At 44.9% G+C, this 21,545-nt stretch overlaps 1 protein-coding gene across 1 annotated transcript in view; it reads left to right on the top strand.

Annotated features, from left to right (window-relative positions):
• The first annotated feature begins 453 nt into the window (after positions 1-453).
• The window catches only part of DRD3 (dopamine receptor D3), a 34,828-nt gene continuing 13,736 nt past the window's right edge, over positions 454-21,545 (top strand). Inside the window, exons 1-2 of the mRNA XM_043594221.1 lie at positions 454-753; positions 12,650-12,762. Coding sequence (XP_043450156.1) covers positions 484-753; positions 12,650-12,762 — 383 coding nt within the window. The 5' untranslated portion in view covers positions 454-483. The remainder of the gene's footprint in view (positions 754-12,649; positions 12,763-21,545) is intronic.

Genomic DNA, 21,545 nt, shown 5'->3' with positions numbered 1-21,545 from the left:
AGATATATGCATGGTTGGCTTCCTCATGTCCTCCAGGTCTTGACTCAGTTGTCCCCTTCTCCACGAGGGCTTCCTGATTACTCTGATTAAAAATTGCCCTCAGATATCCTACACATACACACACACACACACACACACACACACACACACACACACACACAATTCTCCCCATCTCCTTACCTCCTTCTCTGATCTATCCTTCTCCAAAATGCATATCACTATCGAACATACTACATCCTTTATTTATCTTATTTCTTACTGTATTTTCCTCCAGAATGGGGGCTACATGAGGGCAAGAATATGTATCCCTTTTGTTCATTGCTGTATTTCCAGTGCTTAAAACACTACCAGGCATATAGAAAGTGCTCAATAATTATTTGTTAAAGCAATAAATAAAAAAGCTCCAAAGTATCCAATTTTATAGACATTGTTTTCTGTCTCCTCCCAGGAAACCCATTGGGGTCACTCTTCTCCCATTGGGCTATGGCGCCTCTGAGCCAGCTGAGTGGCCACATCAACTCCACCTGTGGGGCAGAGAACTCCACGGGGGCCAGCCGAGCCCGCCCACATGCCTACTATGCCCTCTCCTACTGTGTGCTCATCCTGGCCATTGTCTTCGGCAATGGTCTGGTATGTGTGGCAGTGCTGAGGGAACGGGCTTTGCAAACCACCACCAACTACCTGGTGGTGAGCCTGGCCGTGGCGGACCTGCTGGTGGCCACCTTGGTGATGCCCTGGGTGGTGTACCTGGAGGTGAGTAAGCCCCAAGTGCAGGCTGCCTGTGTGACTGTACTTGTCCTTGTCTTCCCTGAGTACTGGCCTTCCAGGTTCAAAATGCTCCCTGTCATGATCCAGGGACTGGGAAGGAAGTAGAGCCCCTCTCATTCTCCCTTTCATAAGGAAACTGAAGGCCTGAGAGCTGTCATTATCCAGCCTCACTTGCCCATATCAGAACCAAGGAGCTGGGAATTGATTGTGTTCCTGGGTCTCCAACAACCAGGTGACTGGACTTGAGTGAGGAGACTCATCCTAAAAATGCATCAGGTCCAGGGTGCCTGGGTGGCTCAGTCAGTTGAGCATGTGACCCCTGATCTCAGGGTCATAAGTTCAATCCCCACATCACAGTCCACGCTGCGCTTGGAGCCTACTTAAAAAAATTAATCTGGGGCGCCTGGGTGGCGCAGTCGGTTAAGCGTCCGACTTCAGCCAGGTCACGATCTCGCGGTCCGGGAGTTCGAGCCCCGCGTCAGGCTCTGGGCTGATGGCTCAAAGCCTGGAGCCTGTTTCCGATTCTGTGTCTCCCTCTCTCTCTGCCCCTCCCCCGTTCATGCTCTGTCTCTCTCTGTCCCAAAAAAAAATAAATAAACGATGAAAAAAAAAATTAAAAAAAAAATTAATCAGATTTATTCTCTTTGCCAATCACATTGCAAAGATGTGGGGGCTTGGGGGAGGCAGTCCATGGGTGTCTGCATCAGTGTTTCAATATATAGAGGGCTGGGGATGTGCAGAAAGGACCTGAGACAACAGTGAGGGTGCAGGGGGACTCAGAAGGAATCACAGAAAAACCAGAAAGAATTTTTTAATGAATGAGGGGAAAAAAGAGAAAAAAACAGTCTGCAAATAGATCAGACTTCTTTTGATGGTTTAGTTGCCCTCGGACTCAGTTCTTTCCTCCTGGGTACCAGCTCTCCACAGACTCTGCTACCAAATCGACCCAACCTTCACATTTATATTTTTGATGCCTCCATTAATAGTACAGAGCCCTTACCAGTCAGATAATGCAGCAAACCCTGGAGAATTCTTCTGGAGAGAAACAGTTCTTAAATTTGGAAGTATTTTCATTTGAAAGTGCAAAACAGAGTCAGGAGGTGATCAAGACAAAACATCCATTTGCTAACAAAGGAATCAAGGTACACCTGTTCAAGAAACAGATATTCTTACCAGGAAAACATGCAATTACTGAAGAGTTTTTTAAAAAAACACTTTAATGTACTATAAATATGTCTCTCCTGCACCGTGTATCATGTATCATTTTAAAGAGGTATCCAATGAAGGATCAAAATGATGCTATGATTAAGAGAAATTAAAATTCATCAAATTAATATCTCAGTTAATATTAATAGTGAAGGTGACAGTTAATTAAGTATGACATATCACAGGAGAGTAAAAACCTCAACCATAGACTGCCTAGGCTGGTACCCCTATTAAAGAATGACTGGGAACTAAAATTAGACTTATGATCTCAAAGGGGAAACTTAAAAGAAAGAAATCAAGAAAATAGAAAAGTAAAGGAAAAGCAGAAAAACATCTAGGCTTATTGGGGCAGAGGTAAAGGCTGAGGGAAGACTTCAAAAAAATAAGCACTAATTTCTCCCAGTTAGGATAATCCTGATGGCAAAAGATCTTATAATTATCTTGACTTTTCTGTCAACCCAAAATGACTGAAGCAACCTTGAAGTCAGAAGCTATATCTTTGTTCTTTTTCTCCTGTAGCCCAAACATACTACCTGGCACATAATATGTACTAAATAAATATTTGATATATGAATGATTAAATGCATCCTTTCTGTAATGTATGCATTATATGGGCAATTCCTGCTTGTACTGTCTGCAGCTATATCTATTGTTACAATGAATTGTTTTTTGTTTTTTTTTACATCTAACAATAGTGAGACTGAAAAGGAGTTAGACACATATGATATTTCTGTTCAAGAGTAAGGCAGACTTTAGGTGCTACAAACCAGTATGGATTATTTAGTGATCCATAATAAATAATATGGACACACCACCATCCCACACCTCAGAGTGTTTCTCAGTATACATTACAAAGATTCTTAAGTCTTTCAGTCAGACAGGTCAAGATGAGGACCTCCATGATAATGAACACCTTAATTGCCTCTGAAATAAAACCAGTCTTCTGGTGTCTATAACAAAGCCATTCAGGGTCACTCGTCAACTGTCCATTTGTGGTTGCTTCCAAGACTCTGGATAGACCATATTGGAAAATCTCTATAGATACCAGTGTAGGATATGGACATTGTGATTTTTCCACACTAGACACCCATGCCATCCCCTGCTAGCCACACCTGCCAAAATTGATGATGTCTCCCTTCTACTGCTGAGTGTAGAAGACTAACTGAGCCCACAGAGAACCAGCAGGAAATCTTGCCAGAGGTTTACTGGACTTTCTGTAGGTTAGGTCTATGAGGGGTTTTTTTTTTTAATGTTTATTTATTCTTGAGAGAGAGAGAGCACCAGCAGGGGAAGGGCCGAGAGAGAGGGAGGCAGAGGATCAGAAGCAGGCTCTGCACTGTCAGATGCGGGGCTTGAATCATGAACAAACCATGAGACTTTGACCTGAGCTGAAGTCAGATGCTTAACCAACTGAGCCACCCAGGCACCCTGGGAAATTATGAGTTTTCCCTCCTGAGATGAGCTCTGGTGGAGCTCTTGGTTCCCTCTCATAAAAACCCATAGGCATTCTGTCCAACAGGTTCTTTGGGGCAAGTATTCAGTAATCAAAATCATGGTCAAATAACTCTACAATCTTATAGAGAAAATTTGAGAGACATCTCTCCACTGGGAAATGGGCTTTGGGACCTCTTTTTTGTCTTACACATTTTCTTTAAAACTCTAGTCAATGCAACTTAATATTTCTGTACCAATTTGGCCAACAGTCCACTAAGAGTCTCTCTCAATAAAAGACAACATGACTTAAAGCAGCCATAATTAACAGACAGCCAGTTAAGATATTAGACGGTTCTAATCCAAAGGACCAGGTCTCCCTAACCAACCACAGTATATACTTTTCCTCATCTTAAATACCTGCCTGCTTTCTGTGGACTTCAAAAGTAGACAGGGAATCTTAAGGAGAGAAAAGAGTACTTTGAGTCCTTAAAGGGACTGTAACTATATAAGTCCCTGGGTCTCAGAGAAGAGCAAAGCATTATTCTCACTAACTTGTCCTAATGGTCATACGATTTGAGCAGCTGGTCGAGTAATTACATGATCATACCTAAGAGCTCCCTTAGAAAGAGGAAAGGATGCAATGTTGACCATAGCACAGAGACTGCTGTAGGCATGAGGGCACCCAAGAGGAGAGCACAGGAATGAGAAGAACACCATGTGGTGGCCAAACTAGCTGCCAAATTCATAGCTTCCTGTGCTTTGACTTGAATACATCCATATTCTTTGAAGGAAATTTTGGCTCATACCAGCCAGATACCTTCTTTCAAAGGAAAATTGCCAAATTTTGCCAGCTCCAGTATGTATGGCTATAAATATTGGAAAATATGACTAACTGTGGCCTAAACAAATAGGAGTTACTTTTCTCACACAACCAGAATTCTGGAGGAAGTCAATTGTTTGTGTTGATTCAGTTGCACCATGGTGTCATCAAGGACCAATCTCTTCCATCCTTGGCAAACTGGCTTAGTGCCTCATGCTACTCATAGGATGGCTGCCATAACTCTCAGCATCGTGGCCATATTCAAAAATAGGATGGGTGGGTATATGCTAACTAACTTGGATGTAAATTTAAAACTAAATAGATAGATAGATAGATAGATAGATAGGATGGGTGGGGACAGTAGAAAAAGAAATAAAGGGAACGAGGGGTGCCTGGGTGGCTCAGTCGGTTAAGCGCCCAACTTCGGCTCAGGTCATGATCTTGCGGTTTGTGAGTTCGAGCCCTGTGTTGGGCTCTGTGCTGACAGCTCAGAGCCTGGAGCCTGCTTCGGATTCTGTGTCTCCTCCTCTTTCTGCCCCTCCCAGGTTCATGCTCTGTCTCTCTCTGTCTCTCAATAGTAAATAAACTGTAATTTTTTTTTTTTTTTTAACGAAAGGGAATGGAAGGGAAGGGAAGTGAACAGAAGGGAGGAAGGAAAAAAGAAGAGAGAAAGAAAGAAGCCCTTTCCCTGGAGTGCCTCAAAGCATCTCCTAAAGGACTTCACTTAAGTTTAATTAGCCAAAGCTGGATCATAAGGGAAGGATACAAGGGAGGATAGAAAAGAAAGTGAAAATGTGGGTTTTATTTAAAAAGAAGATGTGGTGGGAGGAATTGCTGTGAGATAGGCAAATAAAATGTCCCATAACATTGCACTTCTGGTGAAATTCACTGGGATGGATGTAATTCCAGCGTAGGATTATTCTACGGAAAGACTCAGAACTGGGAGTCAGAGGACATGGAATTAAGTGAATCAAATGGAGGTGACAGCTATACTTCCCCTATGTCACAGGCTTCATGATAGGCTTAACTGTCATCAACTGAGAAAGCACTTTGATAACTAAGAAGTGTGAGCTATAAATATCTCAGTTAAGACACTTTTTCAAGAAACTAAAAACAGAACTACCTTACAACCCAGCAATTGCACTACTAGGTATTTACTCAAAGGATACAAAAATACAGATTTGAAGGGGTACATGCACCCCAATGTTGATAGCAGCATTGTCAACCATAGCCAAACTATGGAGAGAGCCCAAATGTCCATCAACTGACGAATGGATAAAGAAGATGTGGTATATGTTTACAAGGAATATTACTCAGCCATCAAAAAGAATGAAATCTTGCCATTTACAATGATGTGGATGGAGCTAGGGTGTATTATGCTAAGCAAAATAGGTCAATCAGAGAAAGACAAATGCCATATGATTTTACTTATATGTGGAATTTAAGAAACAAAACAAATGAACAAAACAAATGAAGGGGGTAAGGAAGAGAAGAGAGGGAAACAAACCAAGAGACCATTAATGACTGAGAAAAAACTGAGGGTTGCTATAGGGAAGTTGGGTGAGGGATGGGCTAGATAGATGATGGGTACTAAGGACGGCACTTGTGATGAGTACTGGGAGTTGTATATAAGTGATGAATCACTGAATTCTACTCCTGAAGCCAATACTGCACTGTTAACTAAAATTTAAATTAAAAAGGGTGGGGGGGAGGGGAAGATACTTTTAGTTGTAAGTAAAAGAAAACTTAGTTCCAATTGACTGTTTAAGCCAATAAACAGAATGCATTGGCTCTCATACCAGGAACTTTAAAAGTCCTGTGGTAGGGTGGGCTACAGGCACAGTTTGAACAGGGCTCCAGCTCCATTTCCCCACAATTCTCTCAGCTCTCTTTTATGTATTGGCCTTATCCACAGGCACAGGGTAAGCGATAGGCCTTACATGTGTACCCCATACCACTCCACCAAGAGAGGAAATCTGTGTCTCAGAATTCTAAGTAGAAGTGTCAAGGCGTACTTTGATTGAACTGGCTTCTGGCACATGATTTTCTCTGAACTAATCACTGGATAGAAGAGTCGGTTTAGCATAAATGATGTGTTCTTTCCAGAGAACAACCAGCTAGTATGCACTACAGTGGCTTTCACTGATACCATTCTCATCACTAAGGCTCACAGGAGCCTAGGCTTCGGCAGGGGGGCTAGCAGAGGCCTTCTTCAGTGTTCTTTGTCCTCAGGCCTAGCAGGGAAGTTCAGGATAAAAATCATGCAGGTGATCTCAAAGCAGGTTCTATTTTAGAGGGCGTTGGCCTGGCTGTCTCATTAATTCAGTTTGCAGCATTTTCTCGAAAACTCTTTTCTGTGCCATAACAAATAGTTCTATCTCTGATTCCCTCTCAAGGTTTTAATTTCCTGCTTTAGAAGCTGCAGTCTGTGTGGAGCTCCCTCTCCAAGCACAAACATCCCATTTTGTTCCACTCGGTTAACCACCTTTTGTAATGTTTAATGCACTTATATCAGGCCAGAAAGACAACGTAAGCAGCCAGAGGAACATTTAGAATACTAAACTCAGAATACTTGGGTCCCAGGGTGGACAGGCAAAAAGATGTGAGAGTTAAGTAATGCAGACCTAGCAAAAAAGAGCAGGGTGGGGTTCAGGCAAGGAAACTCACCCCAGGGAGTCATCAAGGTCAGATAGTGATGATGAGAAAGAGCTACCGGGTTTTGAGAAAGGAGCCTCTGGCCCTTATAATGATGTTGATTGTTAGAAATAAAGGAGAGTCTGTATCTTATTTATTTATTTAATTTATATATTCTCTTTTTTATCTCTGCTTTTATTTATTTATTTGTTTGTTTATGGTGAGAGAAAGAAAGAGAGCATGCCTGTATGGGGGAGGGGCAGAGAGAGAAGGGGAGAGAGAGAATCCCAAGCAGGCTCCACACTATCTGCACAGAGCCCCGCACGGAGCTCCAGCTCAGGAACCTTGAGATCATGACCTGAGCCAAAGTCGGATACTTAACCGACTGAGCCACCCAGGTGTCCCAAGGAGAGTTAGCATTTTAAATGGGTTCTCCACGAGTCTTACACGTCTAAACTTTGAGCAGTTCTGAGCTAAACCTTTATTATAGGGAGCTGCTTGTTCAAAATACAGACTGTTGGACCTACTCAAGATCTCCCAAACCAGAATGTCCAGGGGTGGCCCTGGAAGTCTGTAGTAACTGTACCAGCACCCCCTGCCCCAGCCCTACTCCTAGCCTGAGCAATTTGTGCAGGCAGCTGGCCATCTGCTACCATATGACATTTAGGAACCACTAATCTGTAAAACCCCCCATTTCACAGATGAGGAAATTGGGATTCAGATCATTGAATCCCCTATCTTTCCCCACAGCAATCCCCCTGTCCACCCCCCAAAAGATTCCAAATGTGGCAAACAAAAATGGAATGAAGAGGCTAGAGAAGTAGTTCCATGTTTGCCTCTTGGACATCTCCCAAACAACTAAAAATCCATCCCTTAGAGCAAGCACTCTTAATCAGGGGAGGCCATCAACTTGGATGTAAATAAAATTACTCCTTTATTTTCACTAGACTGACATTTAGTATTTTCTTCAATTATGAATGTAGGCATCAACCCACAGCAGAAAAAATCTTTAGTGTCACCAGTAGAAATCACAGATATTTACGTTTTCAAATCACATTACAGTTGTTGCAGACACTTTGAAATACCATTTACACTCACCAGTACTTTGAAATTACAGGCATTTTGGACCTGCCTGCCACTAGGTCTTGTGATTTAATGCATTATTAAAGAAGCACATACATTAAAATACTTTGGTAACTGTATTTCAGTATAATTGATATTCTTTGTGATCCACTGTATTTTATTGTATGCACTTGAAAATATTCTTCTGGAAAGGGAACCATCAGACCAAAGGGATCCATGGGGCACCGAATGCTCAAGAAGCTGTGCTTTAGGGATGACCGTTTCTGAAGACAGTGTCTTGCCCTCCACCCCCACCCCCACCCCCGCATCCCCAAACCTCCCAGGCAGTAAGATTCACTGGAGGGACTTATTATTCCGAGTGGGGCCTGAGAATCATTTTGTTTAACAAGAGCCTCAGGTGATTTGGGGAATGCTGTCTTCTAATCAGTAAATTTGGGAAATGCTGCCTCAGGCTGTGTCTGTTGGAAATCAATAGCCAATTTCAGTACCTGAAGACGCTGCCTTGCTTACTCCCACCTTCTGTATCGCCAAAGGGAGTTACTTATATTCATTAGCAAGTGAGAGTAACACCACCTGGCCACTGCACAATTCTGGAGTGAGTTATTCATTAGAATTTAGGAGAAAGGTAGAATCATGTCTCTACAGAGCCTTAAATCGATCAGATTTTGGTTTTGCTTTTTTTTTTTTTTTCTCCTTCAATTTCCAAGCTCACCTTACCTTTTATGTTCTCCCCACACTTTGTCCTTATGTCCCCATGAGCACTTTTCACATTGTATCCTAGTTATTTCCTGCGTGTCTCTCTCATGGGCCCTCAGCTCACCCCCAGACCCATTCATACGTGACTCCCCCGAACATGTGCACACTACGGTCTGAGGCCCTGGGGGCAAACACAGGCTCCACTCACTTGAATATGCTCACCGGAGCGAAGTATCAGACACTCAGTTGATATCGGCTGTGTGGTGGATGGATGGGCCAGGACCAGCTCTTCTCCCTCCCAGGTGGTAGAACGGGGTGGACCTGTAGACTTCCCAGAAGGTGTGCACCAAGGTGCTAACCTGTGAGAGGCAAAATAGAGTAATCGTTAATATTCAGGGTTTGTAACGCCAGCTGCTTTTACTAGCTATGCGTCCTTAGGCAAACCACTTGGCCATTCTCAGTCTCCACTTCTTTACCTTTAACCTGGAAATAATATTTACCTCACGTGTGAGAGTTACTTAACCATGTGCTTGGTCCTTTGCAACTCTATTGATTGCTTATTAGTATTTACTTGGTGTGGAGGACTCCAGTAAAGAAAAAAAAAAAAAGGATTTCCATTACATATCCCACCAGTTAGAGATTCTTTTTCAGGAGTAAGCTCCAGGAAAGACTAGTGATGGTACCTTAGTGGGAGTTACTTCAATCAGCTGATCAGACTTTTTTTTTTTCCTTTTGACACTTAGTTGAGATCAAGGAGAATGGGAAATTTGATGGTAGAAGTGGGGACAGGAAAAGAGGAAAGTAGGGGCGACTGGGTGGCTCAGTCGGTGAAGCGTCCGACTTCAGCTCAGGTCATGATCTCACAGTTTGTGAGTTCGAGCCCTGCGTCGGGCTCTGTGCTGACAGCTCAGAGCCTGGAGGCTACTTCAGATTCTGTGTCTCCCTCTCTTTGCCCCTCCCCCGCTTGCCCTCGGTCTCTCTCTCTCTCTCTCTCTCTCTCTCTCTCTCTCAAATAAATAAATAAATAAATTTTTTTTAAAAAGAGAGAGGAAAGCAGAACAGGGTGGCACAGGGGAAGCCAGGGGAGACCTTGAGGGCTTTGGCCTCCAGGGGCTAAAGAAGCAGGGTACCAAAAATCCTGCCAGGTGTGTGCTTTCACTACCCCCCTATAGCAGGGCAGGCAATGACCTCCATCCCAATGCCCTGTCTGCCTCTGCTAGCTGTGCCACCCTGGGGGAAGTGCTGACCCTCTCCCAGCTTTCGTCCCTTTCTCTGTGGTAAAAACAGTAGCAGTCTCTCATAGGATTACAAGTGGCAATAGAGGCCATGTATGTAGAGTGCTTTGCAGAATCAAGACTTAGTAAGCATTCAAGAAATGTTAGCTATTTGTACTAATACAGGTTATGTCAGAGACCACTGACTCTTTCAGAATAGTCCCTGCTCCTACAGAATTAAGGAACAGTAATTCAATTTCCTATCAAGTAAGCATATCATTTGTCTCCCAAAAGCTTTAAGGGCACATACAGTAAAGAACAAATTCAGTTTTCAGAATCTAAAGCTTCAAAGGTATAGACATTCCCAGAATGGGTCATGTTGGTCAGTGACTCGTGCAGAGTAAGTTCTCAATAAATGTTAGATTGTATTAACAATGTTAGGATCTCATAATGATCTCTAGTCATTTTATTTAAGAATGCCTTGCTCCTCAGTTATCACATAAGTTCTTCAAGGACAAGGCCTGAAGTACATTTTTAAGACTTCTTAAAACACAAAGCAAATCCTCCTTCTACGAACTAAGGGGCCTCACAACTACTTGCTTCATGAATGAATGAATGAACAAATGAACAAATACCCAGCAAGCACTGGAGTTTGCTATTATTCTAACTATCCTCTCTCACCTACATTTTCACCCCCAACTCACAGACACAGGCATTCACAATTTTGCAAAAAAAAAAAAAAAAAAAAAAGTAGGCTTTACCCAATTTAAGACATAAATTGCATAGTAGACTTATGTTAAAATGAGACTTAGTATACAAAATTCAACTTCTGCAAGAAGCTTTTACAGTATACAACCATCCAGTGGACTGAGAAAACCGTCCTTTATTCTCCTGGCTCCCTTAAATCATTGTGTTATTATGACTATACAGCTCCCTTTTGATGAGTTTCTCATTCTCAGAATTCCTATAAATTCATATTAGGCCTTATTTATATAGAGCCAAATGGTTGAACTATAAGAAAGTAAATCCACAACCTAATGAACAAAAATAACAACTTCATCACTAGTTTGAACTTTTCATTGTTGCTTTTAAACAAAATATCCTTGGTGAAGGCTTCTCAAAATAGAGTCTGGAGAAGACCAAATACAGGGCTAACATCGGGTGCTGAAAAGAAATAAATCTAAGGGGAAAGAAGTGATTAAGGAAGAGAGACTTTCACAACCTTTCTTTAGTGGAATAAATCAGAAATGAACAGTAAAGTGACTTGGCCACGTAACATGAATCTTGGATGAGAAAAACTAACCAGAGGAACAACACCATCTTCACACACTCTCATTTGGACAATACCTGTTTTTTCCCTTGAGAAGCTACTTCAGAGGTTAGTGTACCTATTTTTCAATCCCCTTTCTCTTAGAGAGCCACTGGGCCTGCCCAGAAGGGATATCATGAGCACCCAGCTACAGCCAGGGGCACAAAGCTTCACAGGTTTCCCCTTGAGAAGCATGGTCCCCAAGGGCAGAGGCCCCAAAACAAATGCCTCAGGGCCCAAGAATGGAGTTTATGGGCACTGTGAAAGTAACAGTCTCCCTGAACATGTCTGGTTTGATTCGCTTATGTAAAAAGTTTTAAAATAAAATAGAAATATGCTAGGATACCAATTAAATTACCTAAGTTCCTGGCACTCTGTAAGCATGACCAGGAGGAAGTTTGGGAGCTTAGAACACACATGTAAATGCGTGAGGCCAGGACCATCCTCACTGGTGCTGTGAGTCATAGAATCAGCACCCCTTTCTGATGCCCTGGACCCATTGTTCCCCCACCTCCTGGTGACTGAAACCAGGGCATCCAAGCCAGGTACATTGGCACAGACTTACTTCACACAGGTTCTTACAGATACTGTTCTAGAATGCTTCCAAGCTTTAAAACCAGAAGCCAGACAGATTTTTCATTTTAGAGGTAAGTGTCATGAAAAACGTGTTCCCAGCCTGTTTCCTGGGTACATGGTAAGCTCTCCACTGTGAGGAGGGCTTCAGAAAGGCAGTCTTGGCACAATGCACACATCTGGCTATGACCCAAGCTCTTCTCACTACCAGCTGGGCATCTATGGGCATACCACTTAACCACGAGGAGCTTTAGTTGCCTCCTGAGTTTGAACTAGATCAGTAATTCTCAAATCTTGGTGTATGTGGAGGGAGTGGGGGAGAGGGCCAGAGGGAGTATTTAAAAATGAAAATTCATGGGGGTGCCTGGGTGGCTCAGTTGGTTGAGTGTCCGACTTCGGCTCAGGTCATGATCTCAAGGTTCGTGGGTTCGAGCCCCGCATCAGGCCCTGTGCTGACCGCTTGCTCACAGCCTGGAGCCTGTTTCAGATTCTGTGTCTCCCTCTCTCTCCGCCCCTCCCCCACTCGTGCTCTGTCTCCATCTCGAAAATAAACATTAAAAAAAAATTTTTTTAAGGAAAATTCATGGGCTCCAGATTCAGAGATTCTGACTCAGTAGACCTAAGGAAGGGTTCAGAAATCTGTATCTTTAAGAAGCACCCCACTGTGGACCACACTTTCAGAAACACTGGACTAATTCCAGCACTAATTTTCTAACATTCTGTGAATCTGTCCTTTCTTGGGTGACCGATCATCTTGAGCAGCCTGGAACTCCTCAGTGTCTGACTCCCCTTGGCACAATGGTACCAGCCAGAGGGAGGGCATGTCAGCACGTGCAGGCTAGCCTAGGGAAGGCAACAGACTTGACTGGGTTGTCGGGGGGAAACATTAACATCCTTGTCTCTGATGCTCAGGTAACAGGTGGAGTCTGGACTTTCAGCCGAATTTGCTGTGATGTTTTCGTCACCCTGGATGTCATGATGTGTACAGCCAGCATCCTGAACCTCTGCGCCATCAGCATCGACAGGTAGAGCTTGGATTCCCCTTCTACCAGGTCTAGGCTGCCAGGTGGTGTGGGAAACCAGCCTGGGAAAGCTGCTTCTGCTATATTTGAGGCCCAGGCTTTGCACTTGAGGACACTGGGGTCACTGTCAAGTAGAACTTACCACTTAGGACATCTCTCTCGTTTTCTTTTAAACTAATGTTTGCAGAAGAGAAGAAACCCCTGTGGCAGGAGAAAAATAATTATCCTATAGCTTTCCTAGCCTTTCCTTCTTCCTAGACCCCTAAAGAGGATTCTGGTTTTGCCTTCCCACCATCCTCTGGGGTTTTTGTGATTTCTAATTGGGAGAAAAGGGAGAGCAGGACACAGACAAAAAAGGTGAGCTGACAAGACTTTGGAGGAAAAATTTCCCATTATTATGTTGTTCGTTTTTGATGAAGAGGTAAGAGAAAGAGGCAAAGAGAGAGGAGAGAGAAATGCTTGGGAGTATTTGCAAGGAGGGAGAGAAGAGAGAAGTGTATGGGGAGAAAGGCGATTTTAGGCATTATGGCTACCATCTATTTATTTCCTTCGTGGAGTTTAAGGAAAACAAGGAAACAGTGATGTTTTTAGAATTGCTTTCTGGTTTGTGGAGTGGATTTCTGTGATTGTGAGTCACCTCGGTGCATGTCCCAGCTAAGCAGCCTCGCTTTCCCTACCGAAGAGTGCCCAGCCCTGGCCCTAGGAGCCTCTGTTCCTCACTTCTCCTCTCCTTTTGTTTCCTCTCCTCTTTCCCTTTTCTCCTGCCTGGGCCTTGGACTTGCTCATGGCTCCCATGGACATCTCCATGGGCCCTGGGGAAAGGAGCTTGCTCTCCAGCCCACAGCCTCTGTTGCCGCAAGAGCCTCCAACCTTCCCTTCTCTGAGTCCCCTCCCACCTCCCTCCTCTTCCATCCTTTCTCCCTCCTATACTCTTTCTCCCAGCAAAACCATCCACTCACTCCCAAACAAACTCTGCCAATCACTGAGAATCTACCATACTGGACTAAGGCTTTAACGTGCACTAACTCACTTCATCTTCACAACTCAGCTGCTATTATTATCTTCATTTCCGGGCTTCTGAATGGAATTAAGGAATTTGCCTAAAGTCACACCCCTAGTACAGAGCAGTGCCAGCATTTGAATTCATGTCTGACTCCAAGTTCATAATCTTAGGCTTTGTGCTAAGCCTCCTCAAATCGCCAGCTACACCCCTAATACTTCCCCTGAGTTTCAAACCGCATTACCACCTAGATACCTCACTGGCTCCTTCAAGGCAACACGTTAAAAGCCAAACCATCAAACCATCAAAGAACCAAAACCATCTTAATCTGATCATCCCTTATTGGCAACATCATTGCCTTACAATCTCAGTTTTGTTCGACTCCTCTCTCTTCTTCATCTCCCACATCTAAGCACTCAAGGCTTACAGACTCCATTTTTGCCATTTCCCCCCAAATTTGCCCCTATCTTTCCTTTCTTACTATGCCTGCTTATTTTAGGTTCCTATGACCTCTCCCCCAGTCTTTTGCCACAGCCTCCTGACTGGTCCTGCACACCACTCTCAGAATTACTCTCCCCAGAAGTAAAGTCCAAACATCCATTACCCTACTCACAACCCTTGGCCTGTGGAATAAATGTTAAAACTACCTTCACAGCCTAGGATTCAAAGTTTTCTACAATATGGCCTCCGTCTATCTTTTCAATTTCATCACTTTCTGGGTTGCCCTGCCTAAGTTCCTCTCTTGCTTCAAGGTCTACCACACTTGTCAATTTCTACAAACTTGATTCAGTTACCCCTGAACTCTCATAGCGCTTTTTCTGTAACTATGCTAGAGGATCTAAAGCAGGTCCTTCTCATTTCCCTGTGTTGGACATTTGCACCACCCAGGGTTGTGCCCTCCCTATCAACACCCTAAACTCCCTTTCACGGGCTGAAATGGGAATCTTGAACAGGGACCGAAGAATGGATGTGAAAACCCCTCCCTGTAGTGATACTGCAGGCCAACCAGTCAACTGGATAGTCTTTTGTCTTTATCCTTTGATTGGCTATTCACCTGAGAAGGAAAATTAAAGAAGATGTCCATACAGCTGGGACTCCCACCATTAAAGAAAGTATTTCAAAATCAAGGGAGATAGTTGCATAATTCTATAAATGCACCCCAAAACATTGAATGGTACACATTGAATTATGTGGCATGCGACTTATATCTTGATAAAGCTGTTTTAAAATGAAGGGATAGTTGGGGATTTTATAATATTTTTAGGTCTCTGAGAACAGAACCCTTCTAAGTCTTTTGTGTGATTTCTGGCCATTTAGTACCTAAATATATAATTTACATAAGTAGCAGGCTGCATCTAGTTTGCTATATCATCACCTCCACTTCCCCAAACTCTTATACTAGTCCTAGTTCCTTATCACTGTGAGTCTCCCTGCTGCGCCTATTACAGACCTTGAACAAATAATATTAAACCAAACTGAGCGGTCTTTGTCTGAGGGTAGCCAACATTTATAGCACAAATGTGTACCTTCAGAAAGAACATGAGAGAGTGGGTGAAGAGCAGAGCAGGGAGCTTCTTAGAAGAGGCTCTGGGGCAGCCCCCTCCTTGCCTCTTGGCTCCTGACCCTACTCTCCACCCTCTTAAGAGTGTGCCTACACACTCCATCCACACACATTCACAAGCATGGGGCTGGCAGGTGAGGTTGTGCAGGTTGTGCCCTGCACAAGCGTTTGGGAACTGAATTCAACCAGTGTTTCTTTGCAAATCTTGAGTCGGCCAGGAGAGGGGGCCTTTTCCTAGCCTGCACAAGAGCACCATTGCACTGGCAGCAGCCACGCTTGACAGACACTTCTACTTTTCACCACTTTCACAACCAAAAGGATAAACCTTGAATTGGCTCTGTCCCATAGGGGACAACTCCCAGAAGGCGTTGCCCTCACTACCTGAAATCTGAGGAACAAGTCATGCCTTAGACTCCAACAGAGAAGGATGCTTTCTTCTTGGCTGGTATATCTACATGAACCATTCCTCACCAAATCTCAAGATGGAGGCTCCTCTCTATTCCAGGAATGAAAACAGGCCTTGGAAAAGCTGTCTCCATCATCCTTCATGGCAATGTGCAGTACACAGCATTAAATTCTGTTCATGTGATGCCAAATCACTGGTCAATTCATTAAAAATGCAGTCATTCATGCAGACCTTTGGTCTTCACACAATGCTAGTCACCAGTCTGACAAACTTGACCGAATGGATTCAGCATTTTTTGGCCATGAAGCCCTGCTATGTAATAACAGGGTAGTAAGTGATAGGAAAGAAAAGGAAATGATAAAAAGGGGTTTTGAAAGCAAGTAATACTATTGTCATTAGATTCTCAGGCATAACCCTGGATGCTTGGATTAATGCTGCCTTTTCTCCTTTAAAAAGCACAAACCCCTACTTCCCCCCCCCCACCCCTCCTTGGCTCCTTGCCTCCCCAGGGGACCAGCCCCCTCCCACAGCATCCTGGGTCAGAACTGACTCTGGGAGAGGGCTGAGAAAGTGTCAGAGGAGGAGGACACGTTCTGAGTGGTGAGAATTAGAGTCCTCCGCTAGGGGCCCAGGAATAATGCAACCAAATTCATTCACCAGGGAGTTCTTTAAGTGGCTCTCAAATGGCACCCATCACACAGGCAAGCCTCCGCGTCTTTGCAGCAAGCACAATAGGTACCAGATGAGTCACAGGCACCTTGGATTTTTAGTTTGCATCTAAATAAGTACTTTATATTTGCAAAGGGCTTTCCAGTCATTTGCAAAAAGCTTTCTCCTTCAACAATTTCAGGAGGGGAGTCCACAGAACTAAAGATTTATTGAGCCCCCTGTCTGACCAAATAAAAGGTGGTGAAAAGCAGCCCTCACAGAGCTCTGGGGCTCATTAAACCCAGGCAGGGAGTTAGACTCAGGCCCTCCCACCCAGACCAGTCTCTTTCCTCCCCCACTCTGCACGCCAGCTTCCTGAGGAGGCACCTTCATCAGTGCCCCACACATACCTCCTGCCTTAGGACAGGGCTTCAGGTGGAGGTCACATTCTGCCAGGATCCTGAGAGCTTCAGCAGAGTGAGGAGCCTACAAAGCCCAGTCACAGAACTGGGAGTCAGAAGGGGCATCGTAGTTTAACTCCTTTGTGCAGAAATGTTACATGCTTGTAGGGGCTCCCGCAGCCTCTTCGGTCTGGGACTAGAAGAGTCCTCCTTCTAGTCAGAGGCCTCCTTCTAGTCAGAGGCCTCCTGACTCCCCCATCAGTACTCTATTATAATGAGCCACCCCTTCACTGGTGGAAGTAGGGATGGGACATCAAGAGCAAAGCTTCTGGCCATGCTGCCTCTGGCAGCCCACTGCAACTTGGAGTAAAAGAGGCATATCTCCTATGTCTTCAGTGCCCTGGCTGCTCCGTGCTAATCTCAAATAGCTACCACTTGTGCAGAATGTACTGTGTGCCACGCTAAAAGCTTTTCATTATTGCTAACCGTCACAACACCCCAGCGAGACAGGTGTATTATCCCCACTTTACAAGTGAACAGTCTGAGGCTAGACTGTGTAGTCTGGTCACACCACACCGCTGGTAGATGCAGGAGTAACGATGCAGTCACACACTTTCTTCTATAGCACACTGCCCTGCGCAGAGGCACCTAGCCACACTCTGGGCCCCTTAGCTCCGGGGCCTTACTGCCTGGCTACAAATCCTGGCCCTACCACCTAATAGCAATGTGGCCACCGGCCAGTCAGTTACCCTCTCTGGGCCTCTGTTCCCTTATCTGTTTAGTGGAGATCATAGTAACACAGTTATTACAAGAATCAAATGAGTTAATATTTGTAAAGCACTTCAAACAGTTGCCTAGCACATAGAAAGTGTTATATATATTTGTTTGATAAATAATGTTCCCTTTAATGTTCCCAGGAACAAGGGGAAGATACCCGTAAACTCATCCATATGAATGATCACAGATCCTTTGGGCTAGCACAATACTATGACAACAATAATAATAATAATAATAATAATGGGGCTTTTTAAATGTTGAATAGGTACCAGGCATTGTGCTAAAAGACTTCACAGAGATAAACTCCTTTAGTGTTCATAACTGCCCTATCGGGCGGAATCACTATCCCCAATGTACACATAAGGAAATTGTATCTCCGAGAAGCCAAATTCTGGCCCGTGGCCACACAGTTAAGTGGAAGAACTGGGATTCAGACGCTTATCAGTCTGTTTCCGACCGCCACGGACTTAACCACCTTACACACTGCCAGTGCTCCAGCCACGCCGGAAAGAGCCCGGTGAACTAGGCGCTCAAACAGGAGGAGGCGAGGAAACGAGGTGGCGCGCAGAGTCGTCCTGGAACAGCTCGGTGAGCGCAGCGGCCGCACTTAGAGACAGCCCAGGCCCGCCAACTGCTCGCGTCTACGTCCAGCCCTGCCCTCGCTGCCGGCGGTCACCTGCGGCCGATTCGGGAGGAGACCAGCTGTGGAGCAGCCTACCCGGGTGGGAATTCTGGGCCGCCGCAGGCCTCCGAGAACTTGCAGAGCCGAGCCTTCCCCGCCCCCCTGCCTCCCCACGGGGTCCGGAACGCCACCAGGTGAGCCGTGAACTTCTCACCCTGCCGCGCTGGCAGTTCTCGCTGCATTATGGTGCCCTCCGATGGCTAGTTCCGGAACAGCACCTTTGTCTCGGTCACCCGCAACAGGCTTCCTGGCGGAAAACCCTGCAGGCGAACTTGGGGGCCTCTTTTATTCCAGAAGTTTAATCGTGTTTAAAAAATAATACCCCCCCCCCCCAAAAGTAACATAACAGTGGTAAATGTAGCGTCGTCTCTCACTTCTTAACCGTTACAAGAATTTCTGACGGAAATTTTCCTTGGTGCAGACTTCAAACTTGTCTAATTGTAAGACACACTTGCTTGTTCAAAATGCACATTTAGGGTGTCTGGGTGACCCAGTCGGTTAAGCCTTGGACTCTTAATCTTAGCTTAGGTCTTTATCTCAGGGTCTTGAGTTCAAGCCCCGGATAGGCCCCACGATAGGTAGGGGTGCATTTAAAAACGCGCATTTCTGGGTTCCACTCTGGAAGTACTTAATTAAATTAGCCTGGGGCCTGGGAATCTGTATTTTAACAGGAGCGCTGCCCCACCGCACCCCTGCCCGTAATTAATAGAATCAAACTAATTGGGGAAAATTCTGGGAATCCCACGTGCTCTCGAATAGAATGCCGCCTTTCCTGAGGAAGCCCTTTTCCCCACAAGGCCTCAGAGACTTGACAGTGCCCTTGAGAGGAAGTGACGCACACCAGAGAGACACTGGCCTCAGCGGTGGGAGACCTGGCTCTTCCACGACCAGCTGTGGGATCTTGGGTTCATCATGTAACCTCTCTATGTCTCTGATTCCTCCTCTAGAAAATGGAACCAGCATTCCCCACACTTCTTGAATTAACAGGAGCTTCCAAGGAGTTGCTGAACATTGAAGCATACCTAGGAAAATGCTCAGCGGCATGCCTGGAGCCAGCTCCTAATAGCTGGCAAGAGCTGAAAGGGCAACATTTTAAGAATTTTGAACCAGTTAGTAAACCTTTGGTGTGGCTTGAAATGGGCAAAGGTGGGAGTACTTCCACCATGGAAATTGACAAATGGTACAAATTAGGGCTGTTTCCACCTGGAGAGCCAGGCTCTTTTTTATCAAGAGACATTATGTAAATAGAAGGCCCCAGGACCAACTGCTGGTCTAGAGAGGAGGAAGTTGGTCACACCTCTCCTACCCAGCTCCCAACAGCTGTTTTCAAGGCTCAGTCTTTCTTCCAAGGTGCCTCAGGGATCACTGCTGAGGGCCAGACATATTTGACTCAAAGCCCCAGCCCACTGCCCTGAGTCCAAAGCCCTGAGGAGAGCAAGAAGCCTAGAGGAACACGAGGTACTACAGGCCTGCTCCCTGATCGCCAAGTTAGGGATTCCAGGCAGGATTTATAATGTCTGTGTATCAGAAGAGGGGAACTGAGTTCCTACAGGCCTCCCTTGGGGTTGATGGTGGGATCTTAATTTGAACTTATTAAATAAGGACCTCTATTTCTCCTTCTTAAGAAAGGAGCCACTTCTGTCACATATCATGGTACCAAGGCCAAGTCCTGCAGAGTCTGCCTCCATTTCAGCCCTCAGAGCTGACTCTCAAGCTGCTCTTGTGGGAATGCAAATGTAACACATGAACTCCAAGGCCAGGTGCACCAGGGGCTGATGATTTAGACAGGCTGGCACAGAGAGGAGGAGATTTTGTGCCCCACCCCCTCCCGCCCAGGGGCTGTTCTCCCCTTCCTTGAGACACACAAGGGAGCTAAGGAGGATCCTACCCTGAATCTGGCCTCTATGTTCCCTGGACACTGAGAACACAAAGAAAACTTAAGCCTCTATGGACACAGAAATGCACACTGGATTCCTTGAGCCTGACTAGAATTAGAATTGTCCTCTCATGTGGAAGGCCTTCAGAATCCACAAGGTAATCAATCAACAGCTTCTTCCTACTTTACTTGCTTTGTGCAAGGACCTATGAAGAATACCAAGGCTATAAAATGATTTGGCCATCAAGTAACAAATCATTTGGGAGCTATCTCTCTCCAACCCTGAGGCAGGCACTTGTCTGGTCTCATTAGTGAACTTGCCCAATCCCTTTTAAGGCTGATTAAGCCAGGCCCACCCAGGATAATCTCTCTTTTGAATAACTCAGTCTATTGATTAGTAATCCAATCACAGCAGTGACATCATGTCCTATTCTCAAGTTCAGTCTACATTCAACTTTGGGGATTGTACAGGGCAGAAATTCTGCCTTTCTCAGTTTCCAGCTGGGGGGTCAGGGATGGGGAGGACATGATTAAATTTCCTTTTAGAACCTGGCATCAGAGACCTGCAGGAGGCTGTGGCCATCACAGAAAGCAGCTGGTAGGAAAGAGATGCATGGATAAATGGGGAAGACATCATAATAAGCAAATGTATAAGACCTGCTATGTTTCTGCTAAGTAGCTGGAAGTGTGTGAGAGGAGTTGCCACAGAAAAGACGATGTCCAATAACACAAAGAACTGTGTATTAACCATGCAAGAGCCTTTGCTATAGACTGAATGTCTATGTCTCCCCCAAATTCGTATGTTGTAATCCTAACCCCCCAAGTGATGGTATTAGGAAATGAGGCCTTTGGTGATGATTAGGTCATGAGGGTAAAGCCCTCAGAAATGAGATTAATGCCGTTAGAAAAGAGACCCCAGATCACTCCTTTGCCCCTTCAGCCACGTGAGGACACAGTGAAAAAATAGCCATCAATGAACAAGGAAATGGGCTCTCACCAGACAATGAATCTGCCAGTGCCTTGATCTCGGACTTCTCAGCCTTCTGACCTGTGAAAAATAAATGTTTGTTGTTTAAGCCACTCAGTCTATGCTATTTTTGTTATGGCAGCCTGAATGGACTAAGAGAGCATGAAAACTGGATTTTGAAATAAGCCTTCACTAGATATTACTCATCTCTATTTTTTTAAAATGTCTGCCACTTGAAATAGTTGTCACTATGAAGGTCGGAATTTATATTAGGATACAAGCAGGGGTGAACAGCCTCTTTGGGCACAGTTCTAGCATTACCTGAAAAACTGTGGGAGAAAGTAAAGGCACGCAGACCAGTACCCAGAGTCTAGGGTTAGGGTACATGAATACAAGGCTCAGGTATGCTGGTCCTCAACTGCCACTGGCAAACAAGCTTTCCAGCCGCCCAGTCTGTTGCTTTACTCA

This window comes from Prionailurus bengalensis, chromosome C2 (genome assembly GCF_016509475.1).
Source record: "Prionailurus bengalensis isolate Pbe53 chromosome C2, Fcat_Pben_1.1_paternal_pri, whole genome shotgun sequence".
Lineage (NCBI taxonomy): Eukaryota > Metazoa > Chordata > Mammalia > Carnivora > Felidae > Prionailurus > Prionailurus bengalensis.
This window is presented reverse-complemented; position numbering and strand designations above follow the sequence as displayed.